Consider the following 16,848-nt stretch of genomic DNA (forward strand, 5'->3'; position numbering starts at 1 on the left):
TGATTAATAGGTATTAAGCATATGCAACCATATATATATATATATATATATATATATATATATATATATATATATATATATATATATATATATATATATATATATATATATATATATATATATATATTGTACTCTATTAATTTATAGTTATAAGTTGGTACCATTGAATATTGACAATGACTTTATTGTATGAAGTATAAATAGTTAAACATATGTAAATTTTCCTTCTTTCCTGTCATAAAACTCAATGAGTGAAGATTAATAAAAATGTGCTCAACAAGTGAGACTATGTTTTATTCATAAAAATATAACAAGACAATAATACAATACGTTACATGGTGTCAGGTAGTATCCAGGGCGAAAAAAAATAAGCAGTAGAAAACTGGATGGCGATGGATTCTCTAAGATTAATCCCAGCCATGGACTTTGAAAATGGAAATGTGGCGAAGAATTGGACCACATGGATTCAAAAGTTTGAAATTTATTTGCTGGCTTCAGGACACGCGGATGATGCTGAAGAAAAGAAGGTAGCAATTTTTCTAAATTTAATTGGTGATAAAGGTATGGAAATTTTCAATACATTGGAGATAAAACTAGAAAAAGCAAAAATAGAAGATGTGAAGAAACAATTTAAAAAATATTGTGAGCCGAAGAAGAATGTAGTTTACGAGCGATATAAGTTTTTGCAATGCACACAAAAAGCAAATCAATCCATCAGCCAGTATATCACAGAGCTGAAAACATTGGCTGCATCGTGCGAATATCAAGAAAATAATAACATGATAAGAGACAGAGTGATAATGGGTATCCTGGACCACGGACTCAGAGAGTAGCTCCTACAAATAGAAAATTTTGCGCTTAGTAAGACAGAAGATTTGTGCAGAATACACGAACAAAGCAGAATCCAGATGGCGGATATGGATAGTACATCATCAACCAGTGCTGTGGATACCGTTGGAATACAAAAAAAAAATAAGATGAGTACTTTTTCATCTAATAATAATAATTTTAATAAGAAAAATAATGGTAATTTTTATAATAAAAACATGCATTCTCCATTTAAAACTCAAAATAATCAAAATAATGTATTTTTGTGTAGAAAATGCAAAAACAAACATAAATATGGGCAATATCCAGCCTTTGGTAAATTCTGTTCTATATGTAAAAAACATAATCATTTTGAATCTTGTTGCGAAAATAAATCTAAGAAACTCCATAAAGATAGAATTAACAAAAAGTTTGTAAATAATATTGAATATGATGATAGTTCCTCCAATGATGAATTTTTTATTGACTGTTTGAAAATAGAATCTTTAAATTCTGAATTATACAGGGGTAAAAATGAAAATAATAACGAAATTATAGAAAATATTTTAATTAATGAAAATATTATCTGTTTTAAGGTTGATACGGGTGCACAATGTAATATTCTCCCTGCCAAGATTTTAAGAATGGTTGCCCCATCAGCCCTCAACCACAACAGATTGATCTAACAGCTTACGGCGGTGCTAGGATTGATGTCAAGGAATCTACAGAGCTTAATTGTAAGATTCGTGGTGAGAATTGTATACTCAAATTTTTAATTGTGAATGCTGAAGGTAGACCTATTTTAGGCTTAAAGTCGAGTTTAAACTTAAATCTAATACAAACTGTTAATAGCATAAATTACTCAAATAATTTACCATTATTTTCGTCAAAAGAAGATGCAATAAATAAGTATAAGACTGTATTCGAGGGTTTAGGAACATTTCCAGGGGAACCTTATAAATTTACTTTAAAACCAGATGCAAATCCTTGTGTTTTTCCTGCAAGGAGAATACCAAAAAGTTTATTGCCTGAATTTCAAAATTCATTAAATAGATTAGAAAAACAAGGAGTTATTAGTAAACAAACAGAACCTACTGATTGGGTTAATAATATTGTTGTTACAGAAAAGCCAAATAAAAAATTAAGAATTTGCCTAGATCCATCAGTTTTAAATCAGTACATTAAAAGAGAACATTTTCAAATACCATCAGCTGATGAAATTCTATGTGATTTAAACAATAAAAAATATTTCTCGGTATTGGATCTTAAAGACTCTTTCTATCAAATTAAATTAGATAAAGAAACATCAAAGCTCACTACATTTGCAACACCTTTGGGTAGATACAGGTTTTTGAGGCTTCCTTTTGGCATAAACACTGCGGCTGAGGTTTTCCAAAGAAAAAATAATATAATTTTTGGGGCCATATTGGGTAACAAAGTTTTTATCGATGATTTAATTATCTCAGGAACTACAGAACATGAGCATGATGAAATATTAGATAAAGTTTTAAATACAGCTAGAATAAATGGTATAACTTTTAACAGAGAAAAATTTCAATTTAAAAGAAAAGAAGTTAAAATTCTGGGTTTTAAAGTTTCAGAAAAAGGAATAGAAATAGATCCTGGTAGGATTGAAGCAATTCTAAAACTAGAAGATCCTAAAAATAAAAAGGAACTTCTAAGATTTTTAGGTTTAGTAAAATACTAAAGCTAAGTTTATACCTAATTTATCACAAATAACAGCTCCACTAAGAAATTTGACTTGTTCTAACGTTGTTTGGAATTGGGAAAAAAGTCACTCAGAAAGTGTTCAAACATTAAAAAATTTATTAACCTCGCCCCCATGTTTAGTACATTACAATGCTAATGAACCTTTAACAATTCAATGTGATGCTTCTTCAGAGGGAATGGGTGCATGTTTGTTACAAAAGGGACAGCCTATTGCATTTGCAAGTCGAGCTTTGACGGACTGTGAAAAGAGATATGCATGTATAGAAAGGGAAATGTCTGCAATATTATTTGCGGCTGAAAGGTATAATTTTTATATATATGGAAAAAAATTAACGTTCACACAGATCATAAACCCCTGGTAAATATTTTTAAAAAAGATATTAATAAGATTTCAAGCAGATTGCAAAGAATGTGTCTTAGACTTATGAAATATCAGTTAGAAGTTTCCTATTTACCTGGTAAACAAATGTTTATAGCTGATATGCTTTCTAGGGCTTTTTTGAAGGGGCCAGTAAAAAATGATACAGAAAATAATTTTATTGTACACAATATTGACAAGAAAATACCTATGAGTGCGAATAAAATATCAGAAATTGTAGGTGAAACAAATAATGATACAACTCTAGCATTAGTAAAAAAATTTATTGTACAAGGTTGGCCAAAAAATAATAAGAGTTTATCTCCAGAGCTTAAAAATTTATTTCAAATAAGAAGCGAACTTTCTATTGAAAATGATCTGATATTATTTGGTGATAGAGTTGTCATCACAAAAAACCTTAGAATTTTAATGTTGTCTAAATTACATGAAGGACACTTAGGCATAAATAAATGTAGAGCAAGGGCTAGGGAAAGTATTTTTTGGCCAAATATTAGTAATGATATTAACAATTTTATTTTAAATTGTGAGGTTTGCCTTAAATTCAGGAATAACAATCCGAAATTGCCTCTTTTACAGCACAATATTCCAGAAAGACCTTGGCAAGAAATTGCCATGGATATTTGTGAGTTTCAAGGAAATTTTTTTTTGGTAGTTATAGACTATTTTTCGAGATGGATTGAATTAAAAGACATAAAAAATAAGGATTCTGTTGAGGTAGTGAAAGCATTGAAGAATATTTTTTCTGTGCATGGATTTCCAGAAACAATAATTTCTGATAACAATCCTTTTAATTCATTTTATTTTAAAAACTTTTTGAACGAAATTAATATATCATTAAAAACATCTATCCAAGAAGCAATGGTTTAGCTGAGAAGGCCGTTGGCATTTGCAAAAATATGCTAAAAAAATGTAATTATGAAAGAGGCACTTTAGATTTTTATCTTTTGAAGTATAGAAATACGCCAATTCCTGATATAGGTCTATCACCAGCACAAATGATATTCAATCGTCGTTTAAAAGATAGTTTACCCTGTGTGGATTCCTTGCTTGAACCTACATTAGCTGTTAAGAGTAAATTAATGAAAAAGTTTGAAATCAGGCGACAAAAACAAAAAAAGTATTATGATAAACATTCAAAAAATTTGGCAGAGGGAAAAACTAATGACAGAGTTATGTTTAAAAATAAGAAATCTTTGGAAAAAGGGACGATAGTCGATGATACGATTTATCCTAGGTCACATATCATTAAGGATGGGTATGGAAATTTTTATAGGCGTAACAGGCAACATTTAATTATAAAAGATGAATCTTTTGTTAATGATCCTCCTCCAAAGGAAGACTCTGATAAATTTGTACGTGAACCTTATTTTTTACGTAGTTCAGTTCAAAACAATTAAAATGTAAATAAATGGTGTTGGGTATTATTGATAAAATTCACTTTTGTAGAGTGCATAAAATTATAATAATTTGTAGAATATAGCTTTATTGTATATCAATTAGTTTAATTAGGTTGACTATTTTAAATGATTATTAATGATGGTTAGATCTATGTTTATAAAATTTGTATATATATATTTTTTTAGGCTTATAGGAGGGGATGTAACATAATACAATACGTTACAAACGTTGGACGTGCCTATGCAGCTCAAGACATGGCGTATGCCACCGCAGTTCAGCAAGGTATTGATATTATGGTAACTGGGGAACCGAATAAAAGAAGAACTAAAGAAGCAAACTGGATCAAGGACAGCAGGCATAATGTGGGGGTCCTATTTCTGAATAAAAAGCTTGGCGTAATAAACCACGTAGTCGGAGATGGTCACGTAATTATCAAACTCAAAGATCTTGAGCTGATATGTTGCTATATGGGTGATTCCATTATAACTGTGATATTCAATGTCCTGTATTGTTTTTTTGTACTAGTTATTAATTAATAATCAATTAATAAAAATTTTGTGTTAATTGAATAATTCTTAAGATATTTAAACATTATTTTTATACAATATAACTTGCCACTTAAAGAAAACTTATACTACATCACTTGAATGTCAGTACCGTGTCATGTCCATTCCTAGAATTTACCGATAAATTATTAATTTTTTTTGTCGTAACAAATGATTTAAACTAATTACCTTATAAATTCTAATGTTTATGATCAAACTGAGGAAAATTGATGCACTTGTTGTTTAATATCTTAAGTTACCATGTCAGTACCGTGTCATGTCCATTCCTAGAATTTACCGATAAATTATTAATTTTTTTTGTCGTAACAAATGATTTAAACTAATTACCTTATAAATTCTAATGTTTATGATCAAACTGAGGAAAATTGATGCACTTGTTGTTTAATATCTTAAGTTACCATGTCAGTACCGTGGATAAATGAGTCAGTACCGTGGAACTCAAAATCCGACATTTGTGTCTTGCTCGTGATACTTTGAAGTTGTAGTAAATTCCTCTTAGAGTTTTATTTTTACAGTAAAATAGATGAATAATATGCATAAAAAAGTTAGAAAAGTTAAATTTTAAAATCTTGAAATTTTGAATACAAAAAATCACAGTTAGAACGGAATCACCCATATATCCCCAAACATCAGCATGGAAGACTACAAAACTGAGGTGGACAGTATAATGGAGCACACAACGAACAACAGTGATGACATTATTCTGGGAGACCTAAATGCCAAGTCCCCAATGTGGGGATCACCTGTAACCGATGAAAAGGGTCAATACTGGGTGGAATGGATCAACGCTCGCGATTTGGTGGTTATGAATACTGGAAATGAGCCCACATTTATCCGAGGAGATAGCGAGTCCTTTATTGATGTCACCATAGCAACCAATCGTGTATCTCAAAGAGTAACCAACTGGGAGATACTTGATACCGAAACACTGACAGAGCACAGATATATCGCATTCGAAATTAAAGTAAATAGAGCGAAGACCAAAACAACTTCAATAAGGCCCCTTATTGATTGGACCGCCTTTAAAGCCTGCATAGAGTTGCTTACCATTACTCCAGATGAAGTGAGTCATGAAACAGGAACCAAGCTGATACAGATGGCAAGCAAGAACAGCACGCAAAATCGAATTCCAAAGACTGAAACACCGTATTGGTGGAATGAAAACATTGCTGAAAAACGGTCACTATGCAACAGATTAAGAAGGGTACAACAACGTGCGGCGAGAAGAAACAACCCAAATCGAGACGATATTGAAGCAATGAAAGAGGCGTACAAGACCAATAGAAGGGAACTCTGCTGCCTAATTAAGGAATCAAAGAAGAAACACTGGAACGACATATGCAAAGAACTTGATAATAATATATGGGGAGATGCGTATAAGCTAGTAGCAAAAAAGCTTAATACTCTAAAACCCTATGAGCTTGACATCGAAAAGAAATCCGAAATCGTGGCAGTACTGTTTCCACCCGGAGATACCCTGAAAAGGAAGCTCCAGCCCCACCCTTCGCAGCAGAAGAGCTAAGGAAGGTAGCCCAAGGTATCAAATGTGGAAAATCACCTGGAATTGACCAAATTCCCCCTAAGGCTATCAAAATAGTAGCAGATTGTGCCCCAGACTGGTTATTAGGCATGATGAACAAACTACTTCAAAAACAGGAATTTCCAAATTAATGGAAAGTTGCAAAGATGGTTTTAATACTAAAACGAGGAAAGCCAGCTGAGTTACCTAGTTCCTACAGACCACTCTGTTAAATTCTTTGAGCAAGTTACTAGAAGCGTTCATACGGGAAAGACTACAAGATGAGCTTAAAGACAGAGGAGGGTTGCACATGTGTCAGTATGGCTTTCAAAAAGGGAAATCCACGATCCAGGCTGTAGAAGCTGCACTGAATACTGTAACGGAGTTCAAAAGTAGATTCTGCACCCTTGTCACAATTGACGTTAAGAATGCTTTCAACACTGCATGCCACAGCCTGATTATCAAAGAGCTACAAAAAAGGAAAATATCGACATATCTAATAAACCTTGTCTCTAACTATTTAAGAAACAGAAAGCTGCAATTAGAAAAGAATAGGGAGGTGGATATTACGTCAGGTGTTCCCCAGGGTTCCGTCCTAGGCCCACTGCTGTGGAATGTACTATATGACGGTGTGCTGAGCTTAGAACTAACTCGTAATGCTGTAACAATAGGATTTGCTGACGATCTGGCGCTGATAGTCGGAGCAGAAAGCCAACAGACATTGGTTACTAACACCAACATGTGCCTGGAAAAAATAAATACCTGGATGAGAGACAACAAGCTTGCTCTTGCCCCCCACAAAACTGAGGCAATCCTACTAAAGGGTAAACAAAAGAGGGAGCAAATAAGCTTCAGCGTAGACGGAGTCAATATAAAGCCAGCAAAGAACCTGATACCTAGGTATAACCATTGACGAAAGTAGAAATTTTGGCAAACATGTAGAAACAGCAACAATTACGGCAACGGTGCCCATTGATCTTTTAGCCCAGGAAAGAACATCCAAGTACAAATCGCTACAGAATAGCAACGAAGCTAGAGAAAGTTCCCTCACAACATGGCAAACTAGATGGGAAGGTGAGACAGTAAAGACCCAATGGACCAAAAGGTTAATACCAGACATCAAGCCGTGGGTTAAGTGCGAGCACCCCCAGGTAGACTACTACCTGACACAGGTCCTAACAGGACATGGCATCTTTCGATGTTATGCCAAACGGTTCAGAAAAGACACCACGGATAGATGTATATACTGTGCCGCCGTAGACACTGCCGAACATACCATCTTCGTATGCTACAAGTGGAGAGAGGTCAGAGACAGGACTTACAGACAGCTGGAATGCGAGCTCACTCCAGACAACATTGTAGAGAAGATGCTTGACAGCTCAGAGAACTGGAAATCGGTGCAGAACTTGGATAAGAGTATTCTCAACAACAAGGAAAAAGATCAAAGACAGCAGAGAGAAAGGAACCCGAACTCCTAATCCCGAGAGGGGAAGGGAGACGTTGGGTAATAGGAAACCACTGATAGCCCGTCACTCATGAAGTATGTTCCAGGAACGATGCCATAAGTGACAAAAGGGGCCGTAGACGACTAGAAGGACACTCCAACCGTCCGAGCCCCTCTGCAAAGCAGGACTCCGCAGAAGTGGTGAATGTTTCCCAGCAAATTGCTGAGGAAGTGTGACAAGTCGTTATTAAAAAAAATAAAAATAATAATAAAAATAATAATAATAATAAAAAAAATAATAATAATAATAATAATAAAATGAGAAAGTTGGTTTTGGCCAGTTTTATGACAGAACCTGTATATATATTAAATAAATACGCATAAAAAATATAAATTCATTTATTAACTAATTTAGTAATACGAAAATGAAAGTTTTCTTGGGCAATGATTTCGAAGAAGGAGTTTTATTGGATTGTCTTCCAAATACTCCGATTTAACTCCTCATGACTTTTTTGTGAGGTTAATTAAAGAACAAAATTCATAAAATCCAAACCGCTTCGTTCTTTTGAAACCTAATGGATATAAGCAAATATCTTTTTACTGTATGAGAAAATATTAATAAAAAAAATTGATTTTGAATATCAATTTCGATGGGCACCGTATTTCCATAAATATATAAGGTTTGCTTCCGGCATTAGCTAATAAATATAGAATAAAATTGTACCGTCTAGTTCTATACATAGTACTTATTCTTTCCAAGTATCTGATCTAGTTCATCAGTTCATTGTACTCAATGAACTAGTTCAGGTACGAAAAAGAATATTATTACATGAATTAATATAAAAAATAAAGTTGAGTTGAAATTTTCATACCAACATACCGTTGAATCCGAGACTGAAAGTAAACTTTTCCACTAACTCTGTATAGAACTTTTGTTTTGTTAGAAGATATAAAAGTTCAATAGAGCTTTACTGTAATCAGGTAGCTTTTGTACATTATAGTTATTAACCAGATAATGTTCTTAACATCGCCAATTGTAGTTCAATATAAAAATTCCGATATCGTTCCATATACCAGAATAAAAAATACGATACATCTAATCTAGTTTTTGATAACTGCATCCGGTCATCGTCCTTCCGCCCACGGCGCACAGCGAATGGCACCGTCGACGACCCATCAGCATCAATAATATCAAATCCCTTTCACCATAAACAAAATCACGTTTCGACTTTCAGAACGTAGTTCTTATATCTGTTAACCCAATAAAAATGCGTACAAAAAGAAAGATTATCTCTACAAAATCCAAGCAGATTTTCGGGTTTTCATTACTTTATGAAAACATTGTAGAAGTTATGAAATGGCCTTTGAGAATAAAAAACAGTTCAGACATCAAAGGGCGTTTTATTGTCGAAGTATTCTGAAAAGATAATTAAAAACCAAAATAAATAATGTTTTCTTGAACAAAAAATACGTAAGTAATGGTCAGGGTAAATATGCAGTGTGTTTCTGAATTCATGCGACAAAGTTAAAGTGTTTCTTCTTCTTTCAATGCATATCCCCTAATGGATGTTGGCGATTACATTTTCCATCGCTTCTCTATTTCTTGCGGTGTGTATTAAGGATTGTATATCGTGTAGTCCTGTCCACTGCCTGATGTTTCGCACCCAAGACATTTTCTTCCTTCCGATCCCTCTATTTCCTTTAATTTTTATTTCGATCAGTAGGTGCAAAAATTGATATTTGTTATTTCGCATAATGTGCCCTAGGTACGCCGTTTTTCTCTTCTTAATAAATTCAAATAATTCACGTTGTTGGTCGATTACTCTCAGAATTTCTTCGTTTTCCAATCTAGCCGTCATAGGCACTTTAAAGATTCTGCGGTGCAGCCACATCTCGAAAGGCTCCAACTTGTTAATAGCAGCCGTCTTCAACGTCCAGCCTATCATGCCGTAGAGAAGCACCGACCAAACCTAGCACGAACCTCAGTCGCAGGTTAAGATTAAAATCGGGACAAGTAAGCACTCTTCGAAACCTCAAGAATGCCTGTCAGGCTTGTTCAATGCGACATTTTATTTCTTTGTCTGCTGCCCAGTCTTCAAGATGCCAGAGTCCCAGATATTTGAATTTATCCACCCTCTCTAAAGGCATTGCGTTAAATGTTATGGTGGCGTTTTCAAACATATCTATGTTTCTTGAAATATTCATAAATTTTGTTTTTTTTTGGTATTGATTTGATCTGTTCTCTTAGCTTATTGACCAGTTGTTGTAGGTCGTGCATATTATCAGTGATTAGGAAGGTATCATCCGCATATTGTTAATCCACGTCCCATTAACTTTGATTCCCATTTCTATATCCTGTAGGGCCTCTTGAAAAATTGCTTCGGAATATACATTGAATAAGAGTGGAGACAGCACGCATCCTTGTCGCACCCCCCTTTTGATCTGTATGTTGTCGGACATATTGTTGTCTAGTTTTATTTGCAATGTTTGGTGCCAGTATAGGTTTTCAATGCATCGTACGCGATCGAATACAAACGTCCTTTCTCTGGTCGTAGCAGTTCTGGACAAGCACCTGTGTTGCGACTCTCTTGTGCCTAACCCTTGTCTAAACTCAAATTGTGAGTCGATAATGTCTCTTTCACACTTTAGAAATATTCTTTGATGTGTGATTTTAAGAAATATTTGTAGGATGTGGCTCATCAGGCTAATAAGTCTATGGTCTTCTTAGGCAAGGGGATAAAAGTAGAGCTTAACAATTGCCTATGGTAATGATCTGTCTCATATACGATGTAAAACACCTTATGAAGCGCTGTAATGCCTCTCCCCTTTAGTGATCAGTGGACCAGTTAAAGAGGTAGTGGTGTCAACTGAGGGTCTATCGTCTTCAAAAATTTTTCTATATACTTTTCACAAACACTGATCTTCTGTTTGCTGTCGAGGACTAACTGGTTGTTATTGTTGGCTGTTATAGTTGGTCTCATTTTTATCTATGTACTGGCAGTCTCCTTTAGCTTTTTTTGTAGATTAAAATCGCCATGTTGATTTTGCATTTGTTCTATTACCGAGCATTGTTGTTTAAGCCATTCGTTTTTTGCTATTCTAATCTGTTCTTATACTTTCGACGTTCATCCATCAACAGTAATATTTCATCAGTCCTCCATTTTTGCTTTTTGTGGTTTGTTTTATAACCAAATTTATTTTGCATTGAGCTTCTCATCGTGTCCATTACTTTTTGCCAAAATTCTGTTCTTCTTTAGTATTTGATATTATTGTTTGAATTTGTGTGTTTATCTCATATGACATTTCTGCTTTTACGACTAGATCCTTTAATTTTTCTAATGCTGTGTGTTGGTTTTCTTTGACTCGATTAAGAAATTTTTATGACGGCCATCAATAGTATGTGGTCAGAAGGTATATCTATTTGATTTCGTATTGCATTGTGCGGTCGGTCTGCCGGGGACTTCCAAGTATAAAGGCGGCGAGGGTGAAACCGAAACTATGTATTTGTGATTTTCATACTTTCTTCTTGGCAGAATTCAAGCAGACCTCTCTTATTCATTTCTCCGAGACCATAAGGTCCAACTATTTCTTCAGATTGACCATTTCCTATTTAGGTAAACTATGTTGACGTCTTGCTTTTTAGTCAATTTGAGCAGTTCTTGGATTTCACCATAAAATTTTTCCACATCATGCTTAGGCGAATCCGCAGATGGCGCGTATACCTGTATTATGTTAAGATCGGTTGGCTTGGCTTTGGCCACATTAGACCATCAGGTTTCAGCCACGTCCAGGATGTCCAGTCTGTTCATTTCTTGTGTGAGATTCGCTAATTTTCCAGCCTCAAAAAGGCTTTTCGCGTTCCATGTTCCAATCCTTAATGGTTTTCTTAGGTTTGCTTTCGTACTTGACACATTTAAAGCCGTTCTCCCCGGAGATCCGATTGGAGAACTATTTATACCTCCGGAATATTTTGAATTTAATATACTAATGTTATTGTCTTGGGAATAATAATGAAGGTGGTTTCTCGTTGCCTTCCTTTATGCCAAATGTTGGCTTGTGTATCAGCCGCCCACTCTGGATCAGACGCCGTTTGCATCCGTCCAATCTGGGAACAGACGTTGCGTGGGAATCTTCTTAGCTTCACCTCTATCACTTCGAGACCTTACCGGTATGGAATTATTAGTATTAGATATTCTCCATTGAGATCAATACAATTTTGCATGTGTTTTGGACTAATTGTAGAAGCATTTTGTTCATTCCAATTGTGGTACCTCCAGAAACCACTTTATTTATGAGGGTAATTGTTTTCATTTTCCTATAGTAAGTGAGGGATAATATGTCGTATAATTTGTGACGTCAGAAGGCCGCCTGACAAAATTGGTGGAAGAATCTTTGGTTTTGACCTACTTTGACATGTTAGATTATTGCCCAATTGCACAATTTTTGGGTTACAGCCCTATGTTAGACTTTTGCGCGCCACAAGTTCCTTTATTGTTTTATTAGCAGTTATTTCAATATACTTTTTTCAATAGAAAATTATTGTTTAAGGTTTTTCTCTAGACGTTTAATTTAAATTGCCAAACTATGATATTTAACATTAAAGAAAGGAGTCAAAATTGCTCAATAAATCTGATGCTTTCCTATAATAATAATAATTGCACAACATGCTCTGCAGAGGCCTCTAATTATTAGAACTATAATGCCATCAGCATAGCTCATACATTCAAAAACAAGCTCTGTTGAACTTTACTTTCTGCGTCAAAAGACGTCCCCCTCAAAAGCAAAGTTGACGTAACAATTTTTCTCTGATTTTTTGTTTATAGTGTATGTGAAGTATATATCATGAAGTATGATATTTTTAATTATAAAAATGATTTAATTATAAAAAAAACAATGTAAATTGACAAATTGGCTCCCTAAACAATGGAAAAGTTTTAATTTATAGTGTGTAATGATCATCAAATTAGATTTTCAAATATCATTGTTTTCATTTTTACATAATTTAAATTTTATCAGAGCATGCGTGCTTATAACGGTAAACAATGATATTAATTGAATTAATTAACTACAATAAATGTAATTAAACTGAAAAGAAATAAAGAACTCATCAATACTACAAATATGCAAGTTTCTTCTTATTGGTATTCTGTTATTCACTATTATTTCCAAGGGAAAGAGATTTATACTACTGTTACAGTTAGAATATAACTGTAAATCTGAAGTTTTCCAGATGAGAAATCAACTACTTGGTTAGATGCCGCGAAAATACTGCCGTGATTTGAAACGCAGTAAGAATCTGCACAGATAACAAAAAGGAGCTTTAGATTTACCCATTCTTTTCAGTGTTCTAGCTGTATAAATTGTTAAGATACCCTATATACTACAAAAATAAGAGAAAACTATACATACTTTGCCGTATCTACCAAATTACAGTTAGTAAAAATGCATCTTGAAGTTCTTAGCACAATCGCTGCAATATTAGTAGTTCTCTGTACAAAATTTCATTTTTACGTTTTGAAAGAAAAGAAGAAAATCTCTACGTTTTTTTATATTGTTGTTATAAAGAAAATTATTTCTTTTTACTTTGAATGACGAATCGCAAGAAAAATGAAATTTGTATTTAAACTAAAAGACTTTATGAGAATACTGAAAAAAGGCCTATTTGATACATTAAAATTGTTACTGCAATTGAAATAAATTTGAGGATGATTCGCTCCCTCGATAATCATGGAGCTTCGTAATTTTAAAGCCACTCATTTGAAATTAGTTTGTGTGGACAGTTTTCTAAAATGTTTCTACTGTCCTTCTCTAGACATTTTCTAATACAGTTCTTATAAAAATAAATTTTTATCACCTCTGACTGAAGTACCCAAATATTTTTGCGACAGAATAAAAAGAAGTTATCAAATATACCCTACTTTTTCATAATTACAGACATACCGAAATTCAGAAGTATTTAGTTTAATAATAAAGATAGGGATAAAACCAAAATCATGTCCTCTAATAAAAGATTCTTGTGAATTATTTATTGTAAAAACGTTATTTTACAAATTATAAAATTGTGACAAAAACCCGTTAACAAAAACTGACCTGGCCAATAAATGGAGGTCGAAAAAAAGTAGCCGAAATGTTTCAATCAAATAATTTATTTTATTAACGATTAAGTTTACAAAATAAAAAATTTTTAATCAATACTTAATGTCTTTAATCAACATAATGTACTTTATGTTTTAAAAATGTATCATAAAACTGGAGAATAGATTCTTATACTTTATAGGTTGAATGTCTAGTTGGCAATTTCTCCTCATCACATCATAGGACAAAATAAGTATTATATTGTTAAATGGTAAAATATAATATTGTAAGCAATATAATTAATACATATTATACACATTTTTACAAACGAAAATGTATGAATCAATTATACTCTTTAAATAAATAATATGTAATATAAATAAAATTAAATCAAACGTACTTACTTGGAATATGTATTTAGCACTTAAAATTTTGAACAAGGCACTTCAAGTACAAAAAGTCTGATTTTGCGAACAATTTCACCGAATTGAACGTTGAAGAAAATTCCTTGGCAATGAATACGAATACGCCCTCCTAACTTGACAGATGTCAAAAGACAGGGATTATAAAACTGGCGAGCTAATTTTTAGGAAAGTTGTTTATAATAATAAGATATAACAATTCACTGTTCATACAGAAAATTGTAGGAATTATTTTTTTGAATTTTCAGAGTAAAAACCCGGAATCTAATATTCTAAAAAACATATAATATACTACGATGTATGTAAACCGAATTGTCACGAACAAATATTGAAAACATCGACTAAGTAGAAAACAATGTGACCTTATAAAAAATCACACCAATTTGAAGCAAAAATCTATTTTTATTTGTATTTATTTAATAAGAAATTTGTTCCTAATAATGTAGACTGTAATCCTAACATTTTATATTTATCTCTTAATCAACTTTATCAATTGTTGACGTTACTACTGCCATCTAGTATGATGTTTCTAAATTAACATATGAGTGGGAATAAAAATTTTATTGAAATGAAGACACTTTTTAATAAAAGACGAAAAAAATTGTGAAAACCCTATACATCTACTTTGAGTTGGAGACTTAATTTTAATTGTAATTGCTATTACTATTAGCTAACAATATGATCTTAAATAAAGAAAAAAAATGGGTATCCTTTTTCATCAGATTAAATTTGCAAGTCAATGTTAAAACTTATTTTAAAAAAGTGTTGTGGCTACTCTGATTTGGATTCGAAATGACACTCAGAACCTGTGCACTGGAATAGAAGAAGTTCAGGACGATTTTCAATGCCATCTATGCTGCCGGTTTACATCTAAAAGCTTATTTTTTGGTGTTTCATTTTTGAATGTTGTCAATCTGGATTCTGAAACTAAGTTACAAACATGCATTGAGAAACAATCAAGAATGAACAACGTCCATTTGCAAATCTGTGTAAAATCTTTGCAAAAGTGTTTGAGATTGTTTGTTAATTAGGTATTTGCATTTTTGTGCATTTGAAAGTGTTTATTTGTTGCGAATTATGCTGTCGTGTTTACTTAGACAATATGAGTAAACGATAAAGGCCTGCTGTGTACCAGGATGCAGGAATAAGCAAGCGATAAGGTGAGAGTAGTATTTACTATTTATCAACATAAAAATATTTAAATTGAAATTTGAAAAGTTCATACCTATACGAGAATAACTCTTTTCTTCCTAACTTCATTAATTTGTATTTAGGAAATCATTTTGTTGAATGGTTAAATATGTTGAATGATTTAATCCTTATTTTACTTTTTATAGACATTACATCCAAGTTAATGCGTGCAGATACAGTATTATCATCACATAGAATATGTGGTATTCAGTTTGAACCAATTTGTAGAAATCCTATACTATACTATACTATAACCCTATAACTATATTTACCTGGTAAGTACTTATATTTACTGTGACAATAAACCTCTTATGAATCCTAGTGAAAAGTTATGCAGAGGAAAAGAATTGCCATTTTTGTTTATAGGTTACAAAAAAGGTGAAAATGATATTTTTTGGGTACAGGAGCAACCATCTTCATTTTCAACTCCAAAAGGCTGATAGGTAGGTATGAATTTTAGTATATTATTTCCACAAAAATCTGCCTGTGAATTCTTCTAGTCATGTAATCAAGATGCTAAATTGTTTGAATCATTTTTCATTTTGGGTATAGACATGATTCAACCATTTATGGCAGTTATAAGCAGTTAGTTATTTGAAAACAAAGAGAAATGGATTGATGTGTTCAACATCTAGGGAATAGAATTTATGTTTTTATTTCATATTAATAATCAAAAGGATTATTCAATAATAATTTATGTGAAAGATAAATGTCATTGTATATTTTCTATAATGTAGTTGTCCAATTGTTTATTTTTGCTTACTGATTTCCTTTTTCTATTGAGATTAATTGGGACATTTTTTAGAATCAATTGCAAGGACTAGTTTCTCTATCAGCACCTTTAGTGATAACAGCCCAATAGAGGGAACAAAAAAACCTGTTAAGGTGTACACAAGGAAGTGATTATTTCAAGCCCTTGTTGAAACACCTTGTAAGTATGAATTCAAAATGGCAATATTTTTATATATAATTGTAATAGTTGTAGTCACAACTATTGACACTGTCCATATAATAAATTTGAATTGAACCTGAAGTCATGAATTTATTTGATTATCTTGTATGAACCAACAATATCGACTAATTTGGAAACAGATAAACTTGAAGGGCACTTGACTGTGGCAGATGAGTAAAAAAATTTTTTTGTTTGTGGATATATTCATATAATGCCAAAAACAAAATAAAAATTATAATAATCATCCGGTGTTTCAATATTCCATTTACCTATATCTTATATAAACCATTTAATTGTGAAATTCAGAGGGTCCGACCTGGTTATCACATAAATTGTAAATGAAACCAAAATATTTTACAAAATA

The 16,848-nt window shown here is 32.7% G+C and overlaps 4 protein-coding genes and 1 long non-coding RNA gene across 9 annotated transcripts in view; 3 read left to right on the forward strand and 2 right to left on the reverse strand.

Annotated features, from left to right (window-relative positions):
- The window catches only part of LOC130900416 (protein alan shepard), a 126,565-nt gene extending 111,865 nt beyond the window's left edge, over positions 1 to 14,700 (reverse strand). For 2 of the 4 annotated variants that reach the window (XM_057811026.1, XM_057811023.1), the window contains exon 1: positions 14,320 to 14,671. The gene's annotated coding sequence lies outside the window, so the exon portion shown is untranslated. Of the gene's footprint in view, positions 1 to 14,319 lie in introns of all 4 variants that reach the window. The other 2 variants (XM_057811025.1, XM_057811027.1) reach the window with 2 other exon arrangements.
- On the forward strand, positions 233 to 5,125 carry LOC130900425 (uncharacterized). Of its 2 annotated transcripts, none has more exons than XR_009060175.1 (2): positions 233 to 1,544; positions 4,501 to 5,125. XR_009060175.1 is itself a non-coding variant. In XM_057811041.1 (2 exons), the coding sequence occupies exons 1-2, from the start codon at positions 1,518 to 1,520 to the stop codon at positions 4,849 to 4,851; spliced, it is 390 nt and encodes a 129-aa protein (XP_057667024.1). In that variant the 5' UTR covers positions 233 to 1,517; the 3' UTR covers positions 4,852 to 5,125. The 2 variants fall into 2 exon arrangements, 1 of the variants encoding a protein (XP_057667024.1); XM_057811041.1 differs by having other exon boundaries at positions 233 to 1,556.
- Positions 2,121 to 4,283, forward strand: LOC130900421 (uncharacterized protein K02A2.6-like). Its single transcript, XM_057811036.1, has one exon. The coding sequence runs from the start codon at positions 2,948 to 2,950 to the stop codon at positions 3,782 to 3,784; it is 837 nt and encodes a 278-aa protein (XP_057667019.1). The 5' UTR covers positions 2,121 to 2,947; the 3' UTR covers positions 3,785 to 4,283.
- A 38-nt stretch (positions 14,701 to 14,738) lies between the features above and the next one.
- LOC130900412 (tyrosine-protein phosphatase non-receptor type 4) overlaps positions 14,739 to 16,848 on the reverse strand; it is a 29,881-nt gene continuing 27,771 nt past the window's right edge. Inside the window, exon 14 of the mRNA XM_057811009.1 lies at positions 14,739 to 15,268. Within this exon, the coding sequence (XP_057666992.1) occupies positions 15,251 to 15,268 (18 nt within the window). The 3' untranslated portion in view covers positions 14,739 to 15,250. The remainder of the gene's footprint in view (positions 15,269 to 16,848) is intronic.
- Positions 15,238 to 16,728, forward strand: LOC130900426 (uncharacterized). The gene is made up of 4 exons (XR_009060176.1): positions 15,238 to 15,501; positions 15,679 to 15,807; positions 15,899 to 15,975; positions 16,338 to 16,728. It is a non-coding gene; the product is annotated as an uncharacterized LOC130900426 (long non-coding RNA).

The sequence above is a fragment of the Diorhabda carinulata genome, chromosome X (genome assembly GCF_026250575.1).
Source record: "Diorhabda carinulata isolate Delta chromosome X, icDioCari1.1, whole genome shotgun sequence".
Taxonomy (NCBI): domain Eukaryota; kingdom Metazoa; phylum Arthropoda; class Insecta; order Coleoptera; family Chrysomelidae; genus Diorhabda; species Diorhabda carinulata.